At 39.1% G+C, this 25,474-nt stretch overlaps 1 protein-coding gene across 1 annotated transcript; it reads left to right on the top strand.

Moving 5' to 3' along the window:
* Window positions 1-20,221, top strand: LOC131199971 (maestro heat-like repeat-containing protein family member 6). The gene is made up of 15 exons (XM_058186258.1): window positions 1-202; window positions 1,254-1,406; window positions 4,693-4,847; window positions 7,238-7,406; window positions 7,530-7,699; window positions 9,985-10,119; window positions 10,209-10,323; window positions 11,233-11,376; window positions 12,139-12,309; window positions 12,621-12,776; window positions 13,495-13,587; window positions 16,498-16,600; window positions 17,981-18,046; window positions 18,607-18,715; window positions 20,209-20,221. Exons 1-15 carry the CDS (start codon window positions 41-43, stop codon window positions 20,219-20,221), a joined length of 1,914 nt encoding a protein of 637 aa, XP_058042241.1. The 5' UTR covers window positions 1-40.
* Window positions 20,222-25,474: the final 5,253 nt, after the last annotated feature.

Below are 25,474 nucleotides of genomic sequence, written 5' to 3'. Positions count from 1 at the left end.
TTCAGCTCACATATTCGTGCCAGAAAAAGAAAAATACTACATGCGAAAAACACGAAGCAGACTACAAGACAAATGTCCCACTGTCCCATCAGGGTTGGAGCTTGAGAACTTCCTTCTGGAGGAAAAACACAAAACAGGGATTACAGACTTGGAACATCATGAGAGTATCTCCTTGAATCCGATTACAGAAGAATGTAATGAGGTACAATCTATGAATCGGAAGATTATTAATTCCAAAAGTCTTCTGCTTATGCGGCGATTCTTCATAGTTCATAGCTACTACGGAGCAGTGGAAGTATATACTGTACTTTCCCAATACAGCCACTGAAAGCTATTAATAAAATTTAAATTAAATCAAATAGTTTTAATCTATCTCAATCCATTTTTTTAGAGACCCCATCTATGTTTTGGAATATGGCTTCTAAGGGGACGCGATAGCTCAGTGGCTAAGACGCTGAGCTTGTTGATCAGAAAGGTCGGCGGGTCGGCGGTTCAAATCCCTAGCACCACGTAACGGAGTGAGCTCCCATTACTTGCTCCAGTTTCTGCCAACCTAGAAAGTTTGAAAGCATGTAAAAATGCAAGTAGAAAAATAAGGACCACCTTGGTGGGAAGGTAACAGCGTTCCATGCGCCTTTGGCGTTTAGTCATGCCAGCCACATGACCATGGAATTGTCATTAGACAGTGCTGACTCTTTGGCTTAGAAACGGAGATGAGCACCGCCCCCTAGAGTTGGAAACGACTAGAATGTATGCGCGAGGGGAAATTTTACCTTTACCTTTATGCTGCTCAAAGACTAATTTTGGTTCTTAGCCAATTTGTATACATATACTGCCTTGAGGCACAGTTTTCAATTTATTTTAGTACATTAAATTTCATGTTCGATCACCATATACACAATATACACTTCAACTAGCATTCCCCAGTTTGCTGCCGTCCAGCTGTCTTGGAATTCAACCCCCATCTTTGCTAATCAGCATAACTTGTTGTCTGATACTGGTTAGGCATTATGAGAATTGAAGTCTCACACAGCTGTCGAACTTCATATTGGAGAACCCAGGAGTAGACATAATGTTATGGTCCAGAGCTAATGGTTAGAGTGACATGGCCAAGACTTCTCCTTGCAGCACTGAGTAAAATTTAATAAAAGCACAAGCTGGCTCTGCCATTTGCTTAAGAATTGCAGATATTTACACTTGATCTCCAGTTATAAATAAGCGTCCTATGGTAACCTCTTCTCTGTTTCTTTCAGAAACCTCTCAAAACCGATCCAACAGCCACCGTTACTGGACAAATCCTCCTGGCAGTGGCTAGCCTGCGGGACTCAGACAGAAACAATATCCAGGCAGCTGCAATTATGCTGAATTCTCTTTTAAAGAAAGAGAAGAACAAATTAAGGGGAAGGGTAAGACAAGCTGAGAATTGTGCAGGTCTCATGGTCAAGTTCTATGTTGATCGGATGCTCAGATTCACCCTGCAGGGGTCTTGAAATTATTCCTTGTCCTAGTACTATTAGTACTACTACTACTTTAAATAGTAGCAAACCGATTTGCACCATGTTTCAATAGCAACCAACCTATTTTGATTTTTTTCCAGTGATATCTGCCCCCATAAATGGCCATTACAAGTTGCTAATTGCATTATTGTTTCTTTAACCGAACATCATGTTACAGCATAATCGCTGTAATCAAAAGCAATTTTGATCTGCTGAGCCATCTCTATAATGATATTCCTGAAATAGATATTAAGGTATCGGACCTTCCACAACTTAAACCTCTAAATAAAAACAATCCTTGGCTCCATTTTTTGAGAAAGGTATAATTTATTACAGTTCAACTGTATTGCAGTAATGCAAAGCCAGAACTGAAAATCACGCATCAAAATCCCTAAATTCTACTGTCCCCTCCCTTAACTGTCTCTCATTGCCTACCCCAGTGTAATTAATCAGGTTCAAGCAAGATATTTTCCTAATGGTTGGTCCAAGTATAGCTTGGGAAGTGGCCCCTCTCCTCCTTCTAGCTGGATGACCTTGAGGCAACATCTTGAGGGGATACAGGACTTACTTTCAATTCCTGAAGCATCCCCCCTCCCGACATTTAATGGCAGTCTCTCACCACATAGCAGCGAAGCGCAAGCAAGCATAAGATGGCAGCTGAGATTAAGGATGCATTGATTATCTGTAAAAATTCCATCATCATCAGAAATACCTATAATTCTGAATTCCCTAGATCAGAGGTGTCAAACTTGATTTCATTGAGGGCCGCATTAGGATTGTGTTTGACCTTGGGGAGCCAGGTGGGCATGACCAACTCGATGTCACTCGTGTCGGGGGCACCTGTGGTGCCCTGAGCGGTCTGTCAGTGAAAATGGAGCTCCGTTTTCACTGGCAGAGGCACTGCAGGCCGGTCCTTTGCTGTTCCAGGGTGGTCCCATTGGTCAAATCTAAGCACCCTGTGGACCAGATCTGGCCTGTGGGCCTTGAGTTTGACACCCCCTAGCTGAAGCTGGGTGCAATTTTGTTCTCCAACACAGAATTCTAGAAACAAAATAATATTTTTCCATCTGACATTACATGCGAATTCACTGATTGTAATCTGTATTCTGAAATACATGTGTCCCAAGATTACCAACTCAGAATTGCAATATCATTTCAAAGCTACAGGATTCTTTTGTTTTATGGTCATGTCATTCATATTGCTCAAATCTAACATGATGGAGATAGTCCTACACTGGTAAAAGTTGTATTGCAATATTGAAAGTTCTAAATAAGTGTTCCCTAAAAGAAGTGCTCTGAAAAATATTTGGTGACTTCAGTCAACTAATACACATTTTTTGATTAACTGGGTGCACTTCATTGTCCAAGAATTTCCAATTCATTATGACCCAGTTTTAATCCATATTTTTTTGCTTCCTTTCGTTGTCTGGATTTTCGAAAGGAAGTCTTCATCAGGAAGTCTTACGCCAGTCTTGTCACTTAAGGTTCTTACCCTACCCAGTGAGGTGCCCTCTAACTCAAGTGCCTGTAATAACAATAAAAGCAGCCTGTATCAAAAGTGTAACAGAAGGCCAGGAGGTGCCATAATAAGTCAATTCTTTTTCTTCAAGTACTATTAAGATTTTTGAAGAAAACCTGGAAAAAAATGGAAGTGCATCCAAGCCATTTTGTGTTAGTTACTTAATTTCTTTCCAAGCCAGAGCAAGTGAATTTATAAAGCCAAGTTGGGAAGATTATAGGGAGGGTTTACCAAAACACAAGAAAGTTTGTAGGTATCAATTAACCCTTGAGTGTCTATTTCATTGAGTCTGTCAATGGATGACCTGCAGTAAGAGTGTTAGTTCAAACCAGAAGCACAACCAGTTGTACTAGGTCTATCATTATTGTAAGGTTACATTAACAGAATCTTGCAAGACTGAAAGGATTTCATCTTCCTTTCCTTTTATTCTCCTGAAAATTAGGGTGAGTCCCTTCTGAAATGTTTCCCATGCCCTCCCTCCTTCTATAGGATGAGATATCTTTTACATGCCAGTTGTCCAATCTATGACTCTCCTTCTTATTTCCCAAGGTCATTCCCACATATCATTACAAAGAATAATGGATTTGATGGAGTTTTAGTCAATACCATTCCAAAGATCATACCATCTTCATTCAATTCTATTACATCCTTCCTCTTGCTCCTAGTGTCACAGTACACATTTCTTCTTCCATTTCTTCATTCAGTCATTTAATTTGCACTTAATGCTCTTTCCCATTTGACCCTCTAACATTGTAAGTGACAATCTTCACCTGGCATTGTCAACACCAGATGAAGGGCCGTGGATAGCTCAGGCTGTAAGGAGCCTGTTATTAGAACACAGTAGCCTGCAATTACTGCAGGTTCAAGCCCGGCCCAAGGTTGACTCAGCCTTCCATCCTTTATAAGGTAGGTAAAATGAGGACCCAGATTGTTGGGGGGGCAATAAGTTGACTTTGTAAATATACAAATAGAATGAGACTATTGCCTTATACACTGTAAGCCGCCCTGAGTCTTCGGAAAAGGGTGGGATATAAATGTAAATTAAAAAAAAAAAGTTCCATAGATTGATCTCCACTCCCTATCATGCTTTGGTTATGCTTTCATAAAATCTATTTTAGTAGACTAGAGAAGATGTAGATTAGATTGCCAGCTGTTGACATGCTTGTGACACATGCTGCTAATGGTAAAGACAGTAATAAACAATGTTGGCACATTTTTATGTATGCCACAACTACAACCACAGCCCATTTGATTTTAAGCATACTTGTGCTATTTTTTGCAAGCCAGGATCTCTAACCTAAAGATTAGCTCAGAAATCAATCTACAGTTGTTACATAAATCCCACTGACACATAGTGTATTAACAATCTACAGTAGTGTACAGAACACTCAGAAGGCTGGTACCCATCAGTTCAGATAAAATTTTCATCCAGGGAATAGTTAAAATTCCTGACTTTTGTCAAGATTCGAAATGTATGGCAAAAATGGGTTGCATTCTTACTATATTGTGCAACTTACAGTACACTAATTAATCTCCAAGATCTTTTTTCCTAAGAAGAACCCAGCCTTATAAAGATGCTCAGTACTACTACATTCATATTTGAATGAATAAATTATGTCAAGCACTAGAAGCTCAAGATAATACAACCCTTGACAATCTCTTTTTTCTCTTTTCTAGGTGCCAGAGATCATAGATATTATTTATTTCCACTTGAATGCTATCCAGGATCGCAGTGCAAGAGAAGCAGCAATAGGAGCTGTGTGCCTGCTGGTTGAAGCCCACACAGATGAGGCCATCTCAAGTCTTCTGAGGCTCTCACTGTTTTGTGACAGGTTGGTCTAGTGGCTAAAGTGCTGGACTAGGAGGGAAGAAATCTGAGTTCTGGTTCTGTCTTAAGCAAGCTGGGGAGACTTTCAGTCAGTCACTTTCAAAAATCTCTAGGAAAAAGGCAATGGCAATCCAGTTCTACAAATGTTGCCCAAAAAACTTCAAGGACTTTTCCATGTAGTCACCAGAAGTAAAAATTGCCTCAAAGGCACTGGAAAAAAAAGAAAAGTGGCAGGCTAATTATTATGACAAGTATGGGAAAAACAGGTTTTCTTCTGAGTAAGAGATGGGCTGAACTGATAACAATACCAATGACCTCACCATTTTGAATACTCTGTCATACGCACTTTTATTACTGGAATACTGTACATAAATGCACTCATTTGTCTCTTATTTATTGGGTTACTGATGATTCACTTCAATTGTTGAACTGACAGCAGGGGATGCTAATACAATTGTCAGTCTCTCTTTATTGGGTATCAATGGACACAAAATCAAAATACAAGGGTTCATTCAATTCTATGAGCTTGGAGCATGTACTTAGAAACCCTACCATGATAAGACAAGCCAGTAGTCTGCAGAGTCCTCATCTGGCCATAATTTATCAGGACTGCCCAGACAAAAATGAGAATGAAATTGCCTTATGCCATAATCACACCCACTCACAATTACTAACAATGGCTTTTGAGAGATTTCGGTAGAGATCTTTTCCATGCCTGAAAATGCCACCTGTATTTTTCGGAGTATAAGATGCACCGGAGTATAAGATGCACCTTAGTTTTTGGGGAGGAAAATAAGAAAAAAACTGATTGGCAGGTGGATCGGCCTCCCTGAATATCCCCAGTCAGCTGTTCCCAGAGGTGAATTTTAGTAACAGGTTCCTTGGTTGTGAGCTCTGTGCCTTGCTTTTTTGTTTTTTTGTTTTGCTTTTTTGTCTGCCTCTGAAACTTCTGAAACTCCGTTTCAGAAAAAACTGCCTCTGAAAGCCCCCCAAACAGCTTCAGAAAAAAATCCTCTGAAGCTGTTTGGGGGGCTTCTTTTCTGAAGCTCTGTTTGGAGGCTTTTTTTCTGAAGCTTCATTTCTGATGCTTTTTTCAGCCTCTGAAACCTCCATTTGAGAAGCTGGGCAGGGCTACATTCGGAGTATAAAACGCACCCAGATTTTCACCCTCTTTTTTGGGGGGGAGAAAAATACAGTAATTTGAAATTCTTGGAATGCAAAAGATTATGCCAAAATTGATCATTATCTTTTGAGTTGATTATATAGATTGTACTGTAAAAATTTCATCTTCTGAAGAACTCCATGTTCAGTCTTGGACTACTTTCTAATTAGAATTTACAGCATTTTCTGGAACTACCCTATATTTCTTGTGCCAACAAAACAGTAAAACAGACAGGCTTTAGGTTTGCACAACAACGGTTAGACAATGCTATAAAACATTAGTTGGAATATAGTCATAAATAAGAAGAACAGCAATTTTCCAAAGCAAGTTGCTGAAAACATAAATTTGAAGTTCCTAATCTAAGAATTAATCCCCGGTGATCACCTTTGGATAAACTTGAATTTGGTTGCATGACATAAAACTAAATTCAAGGCAAACTGCACTGCGAAGCTGGTTTCTGTGACTGTGGCTTTCAAGCTGCTATGCTATAAAATTGCCTCCAGGAGACCCAACCACACAAATTGTTCATCGAAGATGAAACATTGACTTTATTGATACAAAGAATTGCACGTTATTCTGCATTACTCAGCTGAACTTTCATGAGCCTTCAGTGTATGCTTCAGCAGCATGGAGTGTGCTTTCTTTGCTGCTCTAATTATTAAAAAGATGAAGCAGGGACCAATTCACAAATGTATCAGGAGAAGAATGTTGGGAACAACAAGGCAAAGTTGGCGAGTGAAAGGCTGCATCTGAACTGGCTCCTTTAAAATACTTTTCTAATGTTCGCAGTTTAAAAAGCAAGTCACATATGTATCCACTGAAATCTTTAATAGCCAATTGTTTTCCAGATGTGCAGGAAGTTTCTCTTTTTGTCTGCATTTGTGCCTGTAATTTCATTTCAATAAGTCTGTCTTGCTGTCTTTCTCTCCAACACACACACACTTTATCCCAAATGTCTATGGAGATTCTCAGTCATCCAGGTCACGGTTGTCCCAAAGATGCTTTTTGAAGAGGCAACTGGACTGTCTGGTTTTTCTTTGAAGACGTTTCGCGTCTTATCCAAGAAGCTTGAAAAAGAAACAAAATGCCTTCAAAGAAAAACCAGAAAGTCCAGTTGCCTCTTGAAAAAGCATCTTTGGGACCTTATCCCAAACTAGGTTTGAGGCAGTAATCAACAATGGCTTTTTTTTTTTTAAGTCTTTATGTGTCTTGTTTTCCATTTCAATTTTCAGACATGTTACTCAAATTTGGGAAGCCCTTGGCCAAGCTAAACAACCTGTCAGACTCCAGGTCCTTGCCAAACTCCTTGAAGTCCTAAAAAGAAGACCCAGCCTCTACAGTGAGCCCCTGGTATCAGACCTAAATTTCAAGGATAATAATACTTCCTTTTTCCCTCTGGCTGTAAGTTTCTTCCATGGTTACTTACTCATTTGAGAATCCAAATAATGAATGATATGTGTTTGGCAGATAAGCACCAAATTGTCTAGAATTTAGATATTGTGTTTATATATATTCTTTTCCCAGGCAACAAAGGCCCTGGGCATAATATTTAAGGATAAGAGGTGCAAAGTGCCTATGAATAGCTTTTACGTGTCTGTGGTAATTTTCCTGGTCATTCAACTGCACTACTTGGTGAGCTCTTTAGACGATGACTACGGGCAGGAGGAGATCGTCAAAACATCGCACTACATAAGGTAACTAGTGGGATACCAAACAGGTAATATCAGTGTTAGATATTACATAATCAACTCCCCCCCCCCCGTTTCTTAAAGACAGAGACTTTTAGGGATATTGATGCCTGTGTACATTAGCATGAGAGAAATTAAAATGTTCCCGTAGAAAATTCCTTAACCTTGAAAGAATGATTGTCATATGTTGTGACTAATCATCAATTATGGCTGAACATACATTGCGAAGTAAGTTCCAGTGGATTCAGAAGCATTTAGTATCAAGGTTGAAGCCAGACCTTAATCATACTTCTACAAATCTGGTGACCTAGAAGGAAACTGGAAAAATTGGAGAAAGGACAGAAAAGGGTGAGAGGCTTTTTGGGGGATTCACTCAGAATTCTTCTGAATGTTTCTCTTAAGCCTTCACATCTTCAGTGGTAGAACCAGTAGTGGGTTTCAATTTTCTTTGCTACCAGTTCACTATTGGGAGCATGTGAGCATGCGGCACTTCTGCACATGCACAGAGCATTTTTGATGATATCCAGGTGGGAGGGCGGAGCCTCCCACTGCTGCCACTACCGGTTCATCCGAACCAGGGTAAATCAGTAGCAACCCACCATTGGGTTGAACACTTTTGTTCTTCTTCAGAAGTCAGACGAGAAGGAAGAAAGAAGGGAGGTAGTAGCTTTCTTGAATGTTTCTCCAATGTTTATTGGATACCTTCAGTGGTGGGCTGCAACCAGTTTAACAACCAGTTCTGTGAGCACACGTACCTAACATGCATGCATGCAGCATTCAAAATACAGCAATTTGAAACTCAGCTGCTTACCTTCTACAGCATCCCCAGTAAGTAGAACAGTGGAAATGCGGAAATCAGCTGTGCCATGCGAATCAACAGAGCCAGAAAGAAGGAAATATAGGACAGGATAGGTCAAGGGCGGGGTGGGTGGGGCCAGCTGATCGTCAGAACAGCCCACTATTGGATACCTTTCTTCTCTTTTAATAAGTTAATAGAACTCATCACTTCTATAACACTGGCTGAACAGAGATGACATGAGTGTCAGTTTTGGAAGACAATTTTCTTGGAACCCTGACCATGAGCTTCTAATATCATTAGATTTATAGCATTTAAAATGGCATTTTATTAGTTAGATATGTGGTATTTCACCCTTTACAAAACTTCTTTTCTTCACTTCTGCACACCTTCTACAATTGCTGCTGAGAATTTGTTTGGATTGGAGTGATATGGAGGGGGGGGGAGAATTCCCCAGCCAGCATTCTGTGCTAGTCTATACAAATCAGGATACTGGTGTTATTTAAACACCAAATGCTTGTGAGCATACACAAACACACCAAAAAATGTAAAAACATACTAAAAACCTATTTCATTTATTCATATGCTGAAGTACAGTAGTTTCAGTAATTTCAGCACAGATCAGTGACTATTCAAAACTTGTTACCAATTTCCTATGTGAGCAGAAATGAAATGTCATTAAATATATGGGTCATTAAATATAAACTAATTAAATATAAGGAATTTGTATAATTATTAGCTGAACCAATTGAATTTAAATCTGACTAATCGTTACTTTTCTTTGTTCCTGGATCCATCTGCTTTCCTAGTGTGATCCCTAGATTACCACTCAAAAACCAAATGAGATCCTCCATCCAAGAACAAAATCCCTCCCTGATGAAGCAGTTTACTACCAACACAAATGACAGGAATGTTTAGAAAAAATATAAGTTCTCATATAGATTGAGAATGTTATTCCATTTTCATATGTCTCCAAAGTTTTACTGGCTAACAAAGATTTTGCTTCTTTAACACTTTTGGATGTATCTTATAAAATTTCGGCTGCTAATCACCACTTCCGCCCCCCATAATTTAACTTTTCATATACTGTTTTATAAAAATCTTGTGTTTTGCAATTTCTTCTTTTAAGTTTACTAATTTGTTTGCACTCTGGCCATAAACATTATTCGGGGTGAGACAGATACAGACAGAAAAGAGATAGATAGATAGATAGATAGATAGATAGATAGATAGATAGATAGATAGATAGATAGATAGATAGGTAGGTAGGTAGGTAGGTAGGTAGGTAGGTAGGTAGGTAGGTAGGTAGATAGATAGAGATAGATAGATAGATAGATAGATAGATAGATAGATAGATAGATAGATAGATAGATGGATGGATGGATGGATGGATGGATGGATGGATGGATGGATGGATGGATGGATAGATAATAACAGATAGAGATAGAGATAGATAGAGATAAAGTACCAAATACTTTTCTTGTCCTTAATTCAGCTGTACCATGGAAACTTTAAAAGCCTTGATTAAAAGGGAGAGGTCATCACAGACATGTTTTACGAGTCTCACAGAAAACTGGGAACTTCTATCTTCACCAGAGAATTACCTTGAAGGTGTTCTCCTCTTGGCCAGGTAAACCATAGGGGGGTGGGGAGGAAAGCTCATGGTAGAGTTCACCGTAACTGTGATACGTAATAACTTGATTAATGTCGTTCTTCCAGAGCTCTTGTCAAGAATCATCATGGGCTTGATTACGCTGTGTTCACCAAGGTTATACCATTTCTCCATCATGGGGATGACCAACAGAAACTAACAGCAATGGCCTTTTTCACTGCAGTAGGTTTATTTCCTCCTTCATGTAGCTGTTTGGGACAGATTAAGCATAAGCACTTAGGAATAGATTTCCAGCTGTAGCTGGGAAATGACATACAAAACCTTGAACATTCGGGACATGGGGGAAGGATTCCAAAAAGTTCAAGACTGTGGCCACAACTAGTGCAGCACAAAAAAGGGACAAGACTTTACGAATGCAATCTTAATATTTTTATTGCCATAAATAATTCTGTGAGAAGATATGACAATTCACTGTTGATAGGCATTTAAGGGCTCATTTATTTATGTGATGATTGATAGATTGGTTACTACATTCCTCTTCCAACTAGCTAGGTCTGTAAGTCTTACCAGCTGCCCATTTGGCAAACTAATATTCTAATTTTTATCCCGGCGAAACAGGGTATGATAATGTTATAAAGAAAACATTATAAGGGAAAACCCAAAATTCTGAATGGAATTCTTTTTCTTAGGTCATCTCAAGATTATACGCCAATATTTCTGTTCTCCTTTCTATCCTCTAGCATTACATAGCCTTTTTAATTCTTCAACCAATAAATGAACAAACTCCTAACGCCTCACTTGCTGCTTTTCTTAGAGTTCATGGATGAACTAAAAATAGATGTGGGGAAAAAAAAGAAATAGAGGAAATAGAAGCAGGGAAGGGTTAAGAAATCAGAGTTTCCTCCAGGGGCATCCCAGAGAGGGCAAAAAAGTCATGATGGTACTCATGACCAAACAGCAAAGCCCCTAAATATGTCCTTCAATTGTGCAGTGATGGCCATCATCTTGACTTTGTTGACCTCCTTCCTCAAAAATATAGCCCTGATTCCATCTTTATCTTTCCACAGCTAATGGGGGATAGGTGAAATGCTCTGATTTTCTGCCACATATTTACTGATTTATGTTGTTCAGCTTCTTTTTTCTGAGTCTACCTATACAGTGCTACAAAAGCATTATATCTTGAGCTTATTAAAGAGTTGGCAGATTGATTCAAACCCAACCTACCGCTGGCTTAGTCTTCACGGGATGGGGAATGTAATTCAGCATCTGCAAAATGTGAGTGACAACGATTTTTTCCCCCATCAGTGATTGAATCTGGTATATTATTTGCATGTTTGAAGAAAGTGTTTTAGCTTATGAATGAGGTTAACATAATAACTAGATGAATTGTTTCTAAAGAAATGAAGCTAATTTAGTGCTGGAACCATTCAATCAGGCTACTGTAAATAAAGCCTTAGTTATCTCTTATCTTGAATGTTGTAAGATTTCCTGCATGAAACTGCCTTGAAAAGACTTTGGCAACTTCAGTATGTTCAGAACTTTGCAGCCAGTTTTCTTCTAGAAGGGAAATATAAGTAAGGTTGATATTATTACTGTTTGAGATCAACTGCATTGATTGAGCTATTTATTTCCAAGGACAATTCAAGCTACTGTTTTTGATCCATAAAACACTAAGTTTCTTTGAGACAGATCACCAACCTCCTGCCTTAGAAGGGAGATTGAAAGTCCGTTTATTGATTGAGGCAGAAGTAAATCTCATAGGTAAATAAATAGCCCATAAAAGCGCAATTTCTTACCTCTTCAAATATTCATAAGGTGGCAAATACTTTGCATTTTTGTAGCCTAGTTCTCTAGAAGTCCTTCTTTGCTGCCTACAATTTTGGGAAGAATTACATCTTAAACTTTCAAGTCCTAGAAAAAGGTTTTATTATATTTAGCGTATACGTTGCTGATCTATTCAAGAATAGTGGTATCAAATTATATCAAATAGACAAACACACACACACACACAAAGAATGAGTGTTGATGTCTTTTCAGAGGAAAGAACTCACATCTCTAATCCTGAGTATACTTCCAACCTTCAATGATTCTGATGAGAAGGTGACATTGACAGCTATTGAGGTCATAACCAAGGAGGTTGCACACCACAAAACTGCCAACCATGTACTTATAAAGATTGTCAAACAGCTTCAGCCACTCTTGGCAGATGTAAGTTTAGAAGATATTATTCATTCACATGAGGGAGGCTTTTCAAACTGGGAGGGTAAATAGAAAAATGGTGGATTTGGGAAATCTTTAAAAATATCTTCTATTTTTCTTCTATTATAGGAGAAATAACCATAGGGATCTGGCATAAAGCATTGCCCTTTCTTCTCATTAATAAATTCAGTTATTTTATGCCACTTTTCCGTAGGAAGAGAAAACGAAGATCTAAAAACTAGATCTTTGTTTTGCTTCCAAAGTTGATATTTACATGTCTGATGGAAATTGAAGTATTTCCTTTCCTTCTGAAATTCCAGAGGAGGGACAATATATGTTGTGCTGCAAATCAACTGTTCCAAGACATCTTGAAGACTTCGGACACAAAAGACAAATCCTCTATGCAGGATCAGGTTCTCAATAGTATTCTAACATTGATGCTAAATCTAGAAGACCCACATCTAGATGTGACAAAGGTAAACCAAGTTGTAGATATTTGTAGCCACCTGGTTCAAGGGAGGAGAAAGAGGAAGAGGAGGAGGAGGCTAAAGATGAGGATGATAGCAGCACAAACATCATGAAATGATGACACAGACTACAGTATGTGAACATCGTAAGATGGATAAACATTACATCCTTTGTGCTTATGATGCATCTGACATCATTTTCTCTCTGGGTCTTCTCTATGAATGGCCACAACAGGGACAGAAGCAGAATGATATCAAGAAAGTAGTCAAGATCTAACCACAACTGCATGATCACAGCCCATCGATTTTTACATGTCACACAAGTTAAAAAGTGGGGTGGGGGGCAGTTTCCATTGCACACTTGTAAATGCTGTCTTGACTTTTTTTCTTTATATTTAACTCCTGCACAATACACACCCTGAAACCTGAACATAACAAAATATAATGCTCAAAAAAAATTAAAGGAAAATTTAATTTAAAAGCATTTGCCATAATAAAGGTCAGAAACTTCCCTCTCAACATTAAAGCTCAAAACATACTAAACTTTCCTGAAAGACATAACAAACTATATATTGTAGTATATTCTGGACACTTTTTCTTTATTATCTGGATAAACATTTTGCTTGTATTATCTTGCTAAAGAATGTTCTTGCCTTTCTTCCCTGTTATTTTTGAAATCCTGCTCTATTCACTCTGAGGAATGTTTTTATTTTCTCCGGATTTGCAGTCTCGTACTACCAGTTTGCAACTTTGCAAAACCTTCTTAGGATGGGCGGCAAATGACAACGAGAACTTTTGGAATGTGCTTTGTAAGCATCTGGTAAGCCCATTAAAGCATATTGGGTTCTTTTTAGTCATACACTGCTACTTTGTTTTTAATCTATTGATTCCAAATCATCCAGTAAAGATGAAGAAGTGACAGGGGCTTCCATTGTTTAGCATGCATGCTTCCTAATAAGCCATTTACCCTACAGCAGTTTCCCCAATCAGGTAGGAATGTATTCACAGCTATTGTTTTTTTTTCCTTTCCTTGTTATTAGGAAGAAAGATTTCTCCGTGCATTACCCAGGCAAAATGCTCACACCTGCCCTGCCCGTCACACAGAGCATATACTGATAGAATAGAATAGAATAGAATAGAATAGAATAGAATAGAATAGAATAGAATAGAATAGAATAGAATAACAGAGTTGGAAGGGACCTTAGAGGTCTTCTAGTCCAACCCCCTGTTTAGGCAGGAAACCGTACATCACTTCAGACAAATGGTTATCCAACATCATCTTAAAATTTCCAGTTTTGGAGCATTCACAACTTCTGCAGACAAGTTGTTCTATTCATTAATCGTTCTGGCTGTCAGGAAATTTCTCCTTCGTTCTAAGTTGCTTCTCTCCTTGATTAGTTTCCACCCATTGCTTCTTGTCCTGCCCTCAGGTGCTCCCCTAGAATAGCTTGACTCCCTCTTCTTTGTAGCAGCCCCTGAGATATTAGAACACTACTATCATGTCTCCCCTAGTTCTTCTTTTCATTAAACTAGACATACCCAGTTCCTGCAACTGTTCTTCATATGTTTTAGCCCCCAGCCCCCTAATCATCTTTGTTGCTCTTCTCTGCACTCTTTCTAGAGTCTCCACATCTTTTTTTACATGGTGGCAACCAAAACTGAATGCATTATTCCAAGTGTGGCCTTACCAAGGCATTATATTGGTTTTCTCCAATTATCCAATAGTTCTTCCCCACCTTTGACAACCTCAGCATGTTGTGGAAGAAAATCACATTATTGAGAATCTTTCCTAGACAAGGAAAATCCAACACATATAGCCTAAGGCTGATCAATTACCAGGTTTTGTACATATGCACTAAATTTTTCAGTATACTATATTCACATGTGGGGTCTTGACATGGATTGTCAGAGATACAAAAAAATGATGGGGGAACTGCGGTTGGGTGCTCTAGAGACCCAACAGCAAGAGATAGATGTTGTGGCAGATGAAATATTTAAATTAAATAAACACGATGAAAGGAGTTACAAGATACCAGGGGAGAAGCATGAAAGATTCCCTAAAAAGTTAATAAGAGTTGAAATGCTAAAAAGGGCAAGAAATGATGGATAGATATAGAATATCTATTAGAAAAAAGAAGTAGAAAGTAGAAATTGGGAAAATAATATCATTATACTGAAATATAATAAAATAGTATAATTACTATGTATACACAAATGATTATGTATATTTAAATGGTACCATCATTATTAGAATTGTGTGTAAAATATATTGACCCAGACCAAGCACTTTTGGATGTTAAAGAAAGAAAAGAAAGAATTATAAATAAAATTATATATATATATATATATATATATATATATATATATATATATATATATATATATATATATATATATATTTGTTTTCTGAGTTTTTCACGGGTGTTTGTATATAGGTCTTTGGTTGTTCGGGTTTTCTCCCGTGTAAAATTGGAAGTGTCTTGGCGACGTTTCATTGGACAATACATTGGACATACATTGGACAAACCAACAGAAGAATAAGTGCACGCATTGAAGAACACAAGAACTCATTCAAAAAAGAGGAACCAACTTCTTCCCTGGTCCAACACTTTAAAGTCACAGGACATGATATTGACTTTAAAAAGACCAGAACTATCACCAAAACTGAACACTTTAACAACAGAATAATCAGAGAAGCCATTGAGATAGAAAAACGCCCACACAGCATGAACAAACGAGATGACACCTCCCGCCTACCAGCCATTTGGAAACCCGTCCTTATTGACAAACGAGTCCCTAACACGAGGAATGACACCAGACCCACACTCACGAGGTCCACACAGGATGTCACCACCGCACATCCACCCAGAAAGCAGACCCAAGCCCACATTGATCAGGAAGCACGACCAAGGACCAGAAGCCAGACCGCAGCTGCAACATTAGCCATTTCAAACCCCTCCAATCCATACATGCAGCAGACTGACACCCACTATGAAGATGTAGCACGACCACGAACACGAAGCCAAACAACAGCTATGCAGCTCAACAGCTCAAATCCCCCTGCAGCTCAGACTAATCTGAGCACAACCAAGCTTCCACCCAACACAGGACACACCTCCAGCCAATCAGAGCACAAAAAAACCCCCATCCAATCAGACCACAGCCAAGCCCCCACCCAATCAGTTCAAACCCCCACTACCAGTTAAAAACGAAGAAACAGCTGCAGTCACACATTGCTCCCAGAAGCACGGTTGAAGCCTGAAGATGACGAATGAGACTTCGTCGAAACGTCGCCAAGACACTTCCAATTTTACGCGGGAGAAAACCCGAATAACCAAAGACCTACATATATATATATATATATATATATATATATATATATATATATATATATATATATATATATATATATATATATATATATATATAAATATATATATATGAGAGGGGGGGAGGGAGGGAGAGAGAGAGAGAGAAGGAGGGAGAGAGAGATACTTTTCAAGAGATGCTGTTATAGGCATTAGACAAAACATTAGAGTACCATTTTGGTTCTGCTTTCTCTAATCTAGTACCTTTTAGACATGTTAGGGAATGGGCTTCCAAAATATCTTGATGGCACAAAGTTGGGGAAGAATGGCCTAACTCAATGGGAATTTCAATTGCATTCTTACTGTATCTTGTAGATTACATTGAGGAGTGCTCTTTAACATGGAGCAAAATTATTTTCTAGGTTAAAGAGCATCCTGGAAAACTGAGGGGCTTCTTGGACCAAGCACAGGAATATACTCAGAGCCCACAAAAGTCTTCAAGGATTGCAGCCGCCACATTTATAGGTTATATCAATCAAATCATTTATTTTTCCTTTTCCCCATTCTTCCCAATCCCAAGGCTATTTTATGTAATGGTCAGAGTAGCTCATCTATTTCTTCTGAAGATTCATAAGTCATATAATGGTTGCTTGCATTATGAGCAGCTTAATAAAACTTCTAGGTATTTCTGGAGATCATAGATTTTCACCAGATCAATTGCTTTCAAACGGAGTTCTGAAGAACCATTAAGTCTTCAGAAGAGTATCAGGACCCTTCACTCAGATAATTTCCAAGGCCTTAAAAGATTCTCAAAGACCCAGTTTGATTCAAATACCCACCATTTGAAATGTATGGTACAGGAGAAACTGGAGAGATTCTCGAGTAGCAACATGATATTCTTCAAATATGTTGAAAGGATGACTTCTAAAATTCCATCTAGCATGTCCTGGTAAAGTTCTGACTTTGCCCAAGCATATCATGGCTATAATACTGTTCCCATCCCAAATTAGCAGTGGAGAGACCTATATTCTGGAAAACCTTCCCGTGGATGTTTGTCAGAATTGCTTTGTTAAGCACATAATAATGACTGTAAAGAGCTTCAAGCTGCAGCCAGTCACCTAGTGTCTGGTGCATATATAGTATGTGTGTTATTTTGCTGTTTTTACTTTATTAATCATTTCTTGGAATCACCTCTGGGCTTTGAATGAGCTACATTGTATAATATTATCATCATTGATGATCTGCAATATAGTTCATTGACAGATGAACATCTGTCTGTCCTGTCTGTCTGTCTGTTTATCCATCCATCTATCCTATACAGCTGGAATTTCCTGACAACCTAATATCCAAATCATCCTGCTTAGATTTTTCAGGATCAGCCAAGTTTGGATACACATTGTCTACTTGCTTAGTAATCAAAATAATATAACAAGCGCAATGTATACATTGGTCTGGAATGGGACAATTCACTGCAGCCAACTTGCCATGGCCAACTCGCCACGGAACAATTTGACATGGCCAACTCACTATGGGACAATGCACTGTGGGATAATTCAACAATTCAATTTAATTACTTAAAATAATTTTAAAATTGTTTTATTTTTTGTCATTCATATTTCATTTTGTCCCTCCTTTGGCATCCTTTCTTTAATGATTCGATTCCATTATTTCTTCGATATTAGTGTAACTCTTGTCCCGCAGAGAATTATCCCATGGCGAGTTGGCCGTGTGAGCTGCCATATAGATCCTGGTCAATCAGTACAGTTACCAAATAGCAACCTAATTATTGCAGAACATGGTGAGAAACATAAATAGTAAGCCTCACCTCCAGGAAGCAGGGGGAAAAGTAAGAGAAGGTAATGAAGATGTGTCTTTTGATGTACATTTAATCTAACTTATCTTTAGATTCTATCTTCCAGCACATGGAATCCAGCCATTTTCAAAAATCAGAAGTAGACTACTTGAGGAAAGGTGAATATATTAATAACTTTTTATGATATTGATAGGATTTTTTTCTGTTACCACTGAATTTATCTTCCCATTGCCAGCCACTCTGGTAAAAACAACAAGACAATATGCAGATAAATAGAATTCTGTGGAAAGAATGTGCATTCAAAAGTCTATTTTCAACAGTATTAAGCACTACTTGTGCAAAGGTATATATTCCCTTACAAATCAAGCTGTTGCTTGCCTAGTGTTGTTTTAAGAGTTGCATGTTTAATATGCTCTTTTGTTTTCCTCTCTCCATCCCTCTGTAGAAGCATTTGGCCTTGTTTAACCTGCCACAATTCCTCTTTTTTCTGTAGTCCAAAGATAACTGACTGGGGAATGGCCTTCTTTATATGCCTTATCATTTACCAGAGTGGTAGGGACGCTTCCTTGCCTAGTAGGTAGCAATTCCCAAACCGAGATTGGACACTTCTCCCAAATCCATCCCTAGGCAAACAACTGGGCTAGCTAACCAGAAGCAACCTGGTTCATTGGGTTTCCCCCAGGTCCGCTTGTTAAACAGCCCTTGCTCTTTGTTTTAGCTTTGAGGTCTTTTCCGTCCGAAAGAAGTTCTGTCCCAGTTGTTTCGGAACCAGAGAAAGTCTGCAGGTATTGCCCAGATCTATTCAGATGTTCCCGCTATTTCCCAAGGTATGCTATTTTTCCCATCTGGAGTGAAAATGGAATAAAGGCAAACTTTGCAATGGGAAAGGGACATGCTGCTCAGTGGATAAGACACTGAGCTTGTCCATTGAAAGGTCGGCAGTTCAGCTCGAATCCCTAGTGCCGTTTAACAGGGTGGGCTCCAGTTATTTGTCCCAGCTTCTGCCAACCTAGCAATTCGAAAGTATGTAAAAAATGCAAGTAGAAAAATAGGGAAGGTAATAGCATTCCGTGCACCTTTGGCATTTAGTCATGCCGGCCACATGACCATGGAGACATCTTTGGACAGCGCTGGCTCTTCGGTTTTGAAACGGAGATGAGCACCACTCTTTAGAGTCAGGAATGACTAGTACATATGTGCAAGGGGAACCTTTACCTTTGTAATGGGAAGATGGAGAGGAAATATTTAATTTCTGGGTTTGTTCTTTCAGTTAAGTTGTGATACGTTTTGTTTGGTTTAGGGTGATTGTGTTGCACAAAAATATAGCCATTATGATTTGTGAACTATAATTAATAACTTCAACCAATGGGCAAATACAGGGTATTGTGCCTTATATAACAAAAAATCATTAACCAACTCCTTTCTTAGTACAAACCCTAACTTGCCACTTGTTATGCCACCCAAAATTAGCTGTGTGACTCTGCCAGCCACAACTTTCCATCTACTTTAATCTATGAACATGGCAGACTTATGAGTTATAGTCTTTCCCCACGATGTGCAGGTTTTTCTGCAGCATGTATTCTCTGTTCTTAGAAACAGAGATTGTGTATGCTATCCCAGTCTGGATCCCATTATATCACCCAAATCCACTATCAATAAAACAATTCACAGCAAGCAATAAAAACTCTCCACTAAAAATGGCAGGAGGGACAACAGCCGGTATAGATAAAACACCTCCTACTCTCCATAACTATTAAGGCATCTTCCCAAAAATTGGTAAAAGGGGAGGGGCAGCCTAAGTTCGGATAGCAGTTTGTTCCACAGGGCTATGGTGTCCTGTTTTCAAACTTCCACCCCTCTCACTGCATGGGCAGGATGGGAGGTTCCACATGGAAGAAATATCTTGCAGGTAAAAAGGATTTAAATCACATTAACTTTTTTGAAGCTGACTGGCAGACAGTGCAGCTCCCTTAGAATAAGCATGCTATCCACAGCCAGCCAGCCAGCTTTATTTTGTATCAGTGGGCCTTCACACTGTTCAGTGGGCCTTCCCATCAGTGAGTCCTCAAGGGGAGCCCCACATAGACTAAATTACAGTAGTCTAGAGCAGGGGTCTCCAACCTTGGCAACTTTAAGACTTGTGGACTTCAACTCCCAGAATTCCTCAGCCAGTTGAAGTCCACAAGTCTTAAAGTTGCCAAGGTTGGAGACCCCTGCTCTAGAGGCAAGAGGATATGGGTATAACTGTTGTACTGAGTAACCTACAGTAATCATACCCAGATTCTCATATTGTTCCCTTTTCTTGCTGCTTGTTTCTTAGATCCTGTATTTGATGACTGAAACTGAAGCTGATATTCATCTGAATAAAGAACACTGTATGAAACAACATGGGAGAATATCATTCTGGATCCCTTGGTAGGATTACCTACCTTGCCATGTTTTTATTCTGACCCAACACCTGGAGGAAATCATGTCAACGTAAATCATGTGGCCTCCACAGCTGGCCCTTCCTATGCATCTGAATGAGCTACTGTCCTACTGTTGTCTATACAGCCCCTTCAGGGGATGCCATCAAGGCAGCTGTTGGCAAAACTCCCCAACTAAAATTTAGATATCACCAACCCTACAAAAAGTGAATGTAGTTTAAAAAGGGTGTGCCAGGGTGATCTGTTCCTCTAGGTCCTCAGGCCAATAATTTTCCTCCTTCTCTCAAAAAAATAGCCAGCCTGTTGACCTAATCATCACAAGATGGCAGCTAAGAATTTATCTTAAATTTGTGCAGGTCAGTTGTAACTGCTGCATAAATGCCCTTGGAGTTCGAGAGAGAGATGTTGGTAGATGTGTGAGAGAATGGTGTGCTCTTGGATATATCCAATAATTCCATCACCATTATTATTTGCTGGTTGATTATCAATCTTTCAGCCATTAGATGGCAGCAAAGAATTGGAGGGTTCTGTCTGCCATCGACTGGTCATCCACATTCATTCATGTGAGATACAGCTGCTAAATAAATCTACCTCAACAGCTGGAATTTGATACTGATATCAGATCACAACTCATCTATGACTCTGATTATACAATAGGGAGAGAAACATTAAAGTGTATGTGGGAGCCATGCCTGTACCAACATACATTCTGTGATGAAGTGAAATTATTTTTAGAAAATTCTACAAGGGGAGAAACTGAGAAGTCAGGGATCCATTGCTAAAAGTGACCTGGGAGGTGAATTCCATGCCACATAGGCTACAGATCAGTGGTGAAATGTAAAATTTGTTACTACCTGTTCTGTGGGCGTGGCTTGGCGGGGGCGGGTAATGTGACTGGGTGGGTGTGGGCAACTTTTTTTTTTTACTTTTAAAAGCATTTTTTCTACAACTTCTTCGGCCAAAGAGGTTGTAAAAAAATGCTTTTAAAAGGTTCTGATGATCCCAGCTGAGCCACGCGATCATCAGAGGCTTTTTTTTAACTTTTAAAAGCATTTTTTTGGCCGAAGAAAAAATGCTTTTAAAAGTAAAAAAACAAACCTCTGATGATCATGCAGCTCAGCTGGACATGGGGGGGGGGCTGGGATTTTTGCTACCGGTTCTCTGAACCACCCGCCACCATCACTACCGGATCGGGGGATCCAGTCCGAACTGGGAGCATTTCACCCCTGCTACAGATACTGAACAGAAGAGTCATTTCAATTGCACTTTCAGTTACATGCAGTTCAGCTGCCTCCTCCATACAGCATGTATTGTCTGGATGCATCTTCCAACGTCTCAGGGAAAATATTACTTTCATGCCAAGACCCCATGAATTGGCTTCAACCTGCCAATATATGATTGAGGCTCTATTATGAGGACAAAGCTTGACAAACAATAAATGGGGCATCTTTGCACTAAGATCATAGGCATTTCCCTGCCCGCCCCTATTTTGAGAAAAGGCTGGTTTGATTGACAGAACTTAACCCCAGAGAGAAGATAGTGAAGATCAAGAAGGTAAGCTTCATACAACATGCTAAGTCTTCCCTGGATGTTGTCCAGCCATGATTTCCATTCCCTGAATTCCCCAGCCAGCCTAACCATTGCTAAGCACTCTGGAACTTAAAATTCTCACCTCTGTAGGAAGCAAGATTACCAAAGGCTACATTAAGAATGTGATTTGTTTGAATTTAGCTTAATATAGCTTGCAAACTCAGCCAACCATGCTTATTCAATAAACAATGGTTGAACAAACTAGAGCTTTGTCGGACATAACTGTTCTTTGGCATTCTCCTATTGGAAACCAGCTGTCTTCTAAATAATAGTCAAAACTCTCCTTAAGACCACAGTGCTTCAATGTTTCCTTCTAACAGTTTGTTAGCAGCATAGAACATCAGCATTCAGCAACTTGTTCCCACACTCAGACTGAGAATATAAAACCAGTCATCCAGCTGATTTATATGGCAGGGGAGGGAAACAGACTGAATAAAATGTGATGGATTACAGAATAGGAAGAAAGAGAACGAGAGTGCACAGCTGGTTTTTACACACTCATGGAAAGGTCTCTTATTCATAAATAAACAATGATTATTTGTGGAAATGATTATAATGAAGACTTGACATTTTAAATGATGAACTGGTTCAGGAAGCTATACTTTTGAGTGAAGGGTAGCTGTCCTAGCGAAGTGTGAAATGGAAGTGTCTATTTTTTTCTGATGGTTTTTCTCATTAACATGGCAACCTATCTGCTATCTTCTCCATGTAATGGGGTTAAAGCTTCCCTAGCCACCTATGAGATGGGAGATCTTGCTAGTAAACATGACTGTTATGGCATTGTCCATTCTATCGCTGGTTTGTTCCAACTCCCTGCCTCCAGAAATTACTACCGTGTTTAAAAATGGAGCACAATTCCTACTTTTTTTTCCTGAAGGAGCAGGAACAGTTGGTTCTTTATTATACTGCCTGAACAATGTCTAGGGTGTGGCATCATGAGTAGAACCACAAGGTGCAAGTAAAAACCCAGTCTGGAATTACAAGAAGCAGTGAGGGATTTGTGGGCCAGAAGGAAAACAGTCAACAGTACATTTATCTATGAAATAGAAAGGATGTCGCTAGAGCCATTAACCTGGCATGTTCTCCAGAGCAATTCAAATAACAGAGACTTGCAGTAATTACTAAACCTGACCTTTTCAGATAAAAAGTTACCCGCATATTCATTTCATTTGTGCACTAACCTGGGTGCACAAGCTGGAACAGAAAGTTTGCACTGCTATTTCTAATACCGCCTAATGAGCTTTTCATTTTCTTCATAAATCTACAGCAGCAGGAGCTTGTAAATCGCTTTGCAAGACAATATTGTTCACAGAAGTTAAACTTCAGAATTAGCCCCCAAATAACAACCACTGCCAGTACCACTCCACTGATAATATATGTTTACAAACTTCGCTCAAGCCAAAGTCTGCCAGCCATTTCTCAAGAACACTGAGGCAAGTTGTCCTTTCAGTTCTTTGATTTGGCTCCAAGGAATTAGAAATTCTGTTTACAGATGATATGCCTTGGAATGTATCCTGAAAGCTTGCAGCTGCTGGCAGAAATAATGAGGTGATGGAGGAACACAAATAGAAAAACTGAGGGGGGGGGGAGAGAAATACTGTATCTTTATTTTCTGTCCTTGTAACTGTAACATAATTTTCTACATAACAATAGCCCTTAAACTTACATACCACTTTACAGTTCTTTACAGTCCTCTCTAAGCGGTTTACAGAATCAGCATATAGCCCCCAACAATCTGGGTCCTCATTTTACCCACCTGGGAAGGATGGAAGGCTGAGTCAAACTTGAGCTGGTAAGACTCGAACTGCTGGCAGTTGGCAGCCAGCAGAATTAGCCTGCAATACTGCTTCTAACCACTGCGCCACCACCGTTCATTCAAGAATTTAAAAGAAGCTAATAGAATGCAGCTATGTCACACTATTAAACTATTATAATAAGATATATGTGACTTACAAAAGCTGCTTGGGACTTCAGACAAACAAGTTGTTTTTCTTCCCCAAGTATCTTTAAATGGAGCTGAACCTGAGTCTTTGCAATACGCAGTAATGAAGTTCATGGAAAAAGGCTTTATGTGTTATCAGTCCATTCACTGAGACAATAAAAGGAATGAAGTCACTATTCCTTATTGTACTGATGCCCTGCTTAATTCCAGCATTTTTGGTCAATAACTAACCAGATGCATCTGGGATGTTTCCAAGCAGAACAAAAGATCATATCTGTCTTTCTTTATTTTTCCCTGGCAATTGATATTTGGAAGCCTATTGCTCCCAACATGGAGATAACATTGAATTCCAAGAGTAGTAGTTCTTGATAGCCATCCTTCCAATAATTTCCTGAATCCTATTTTAAAGCTATGTAAGTTAATGATTTTCCGTGTATCTTATAATAATGAACTCCCCAGATTTGTAGTGTGTGAAAAAGCACTATTTAAGATTCTGTTCTAAGTTTCCTTCCAATCAGTCTCGTTAGCCGATTCAAGTCTGAGAGAGGCAGAGGGGTGTACTCTTTCTATTCAAGGAACAATTTTATCCCTTGCTCAGATCAGATTCCCTTTTTTTTAAGGCTAAAGAGTTCCAAATGTTCTAGTTATTTTCTCAGAAGGTGTTTGAGCTCCTTTTATAATAAAGTACACAAAACAATAAGAGATACTAAAACCCAACTTTCACACTTTACACACACACAACACAACACAACTGACTCACACACAATGTAAAAGCAGCTGCACTTCACCCAAAATGTCCCCTGCAACAAGCAGAACCTCACACAGCCACAAAAAGCTCAAAAACCAACTTTCACACTTTACATACACATAACACAACACAGCTGACTCACACACACATATAAAATGCCACATACAACTTTGTGAGATTGTGTGTGTTTGTGTAGTTAGAGTGAAACACTACAGAAACACACCAAATCTCAGAAAGCTGCACAAATATTTTATTTTATTATTTTATTTTATTTTATTTATATTTTTATATAAAAGCAGTTAAATTTAAAACATCCTTAACTTTAAATTGCTATGTCTAAAAAGTTGCTCACCAATGAGATGGATTGCAGGCAGGCAGATTGACTTGCTAGCTGATGCAATTGATTGCAACAGCCAAAGCAAAGCAAGGCAGCGAGCGAGCCCGAAAGAAGCAGCAAGCTGCCAAGTAGGCAAGTGGGGACCAGGCAATTGGGTGGGCATGGGCGGGGGGACACAGGGATTTTTAATAATAATAACAACAGAGTTGGAAGGGACCTTGGAGGCCTTCTAGTCCAACCCCCTGCCCAGGCAGGAAACCCTACATCATCTCAGACAGATGGTTATCCAACATTTTCTTAAAAATTTCCAGTGTTGGAGCATTCACAACTTCTGCAGGCAAGTCGTTCCACTTATTAATTGTTTTAACTGTCAGGAAATTTCTCCTTAGTTCTAAGTTGCTTCTTTCCTTGATCAGTTTCCACCCATTGCTTCTTGTTCTACCCTCAGGTGCTTTGGAGAACAGCCCAACTCCCACTTCTCTGTGGCAGCCCCTGAGATATTGGAACACTGCTATCATGTCTCCCCTAGTCCTTCTTTTCATT

This window comes from Ahaetulla prasina, chromosome 5 (genome assembly GCF_028640845.1).
Source record: "Ahaetulla prasina isolate Xishuangbanna chromosome 5, ASM2864084v1, whole genome shotgun sequence".
In the NCBI taxonomy this organism is placed as follows: Eukaryota; Metazoa; Chordata; class Lepidosauria; order Squamata; family Colubridae; genus Ahaetulla; species Ahaetulla prasina.
This window is presented reverse-complemented; position numbering and strand designations above follow the sequence as displayed.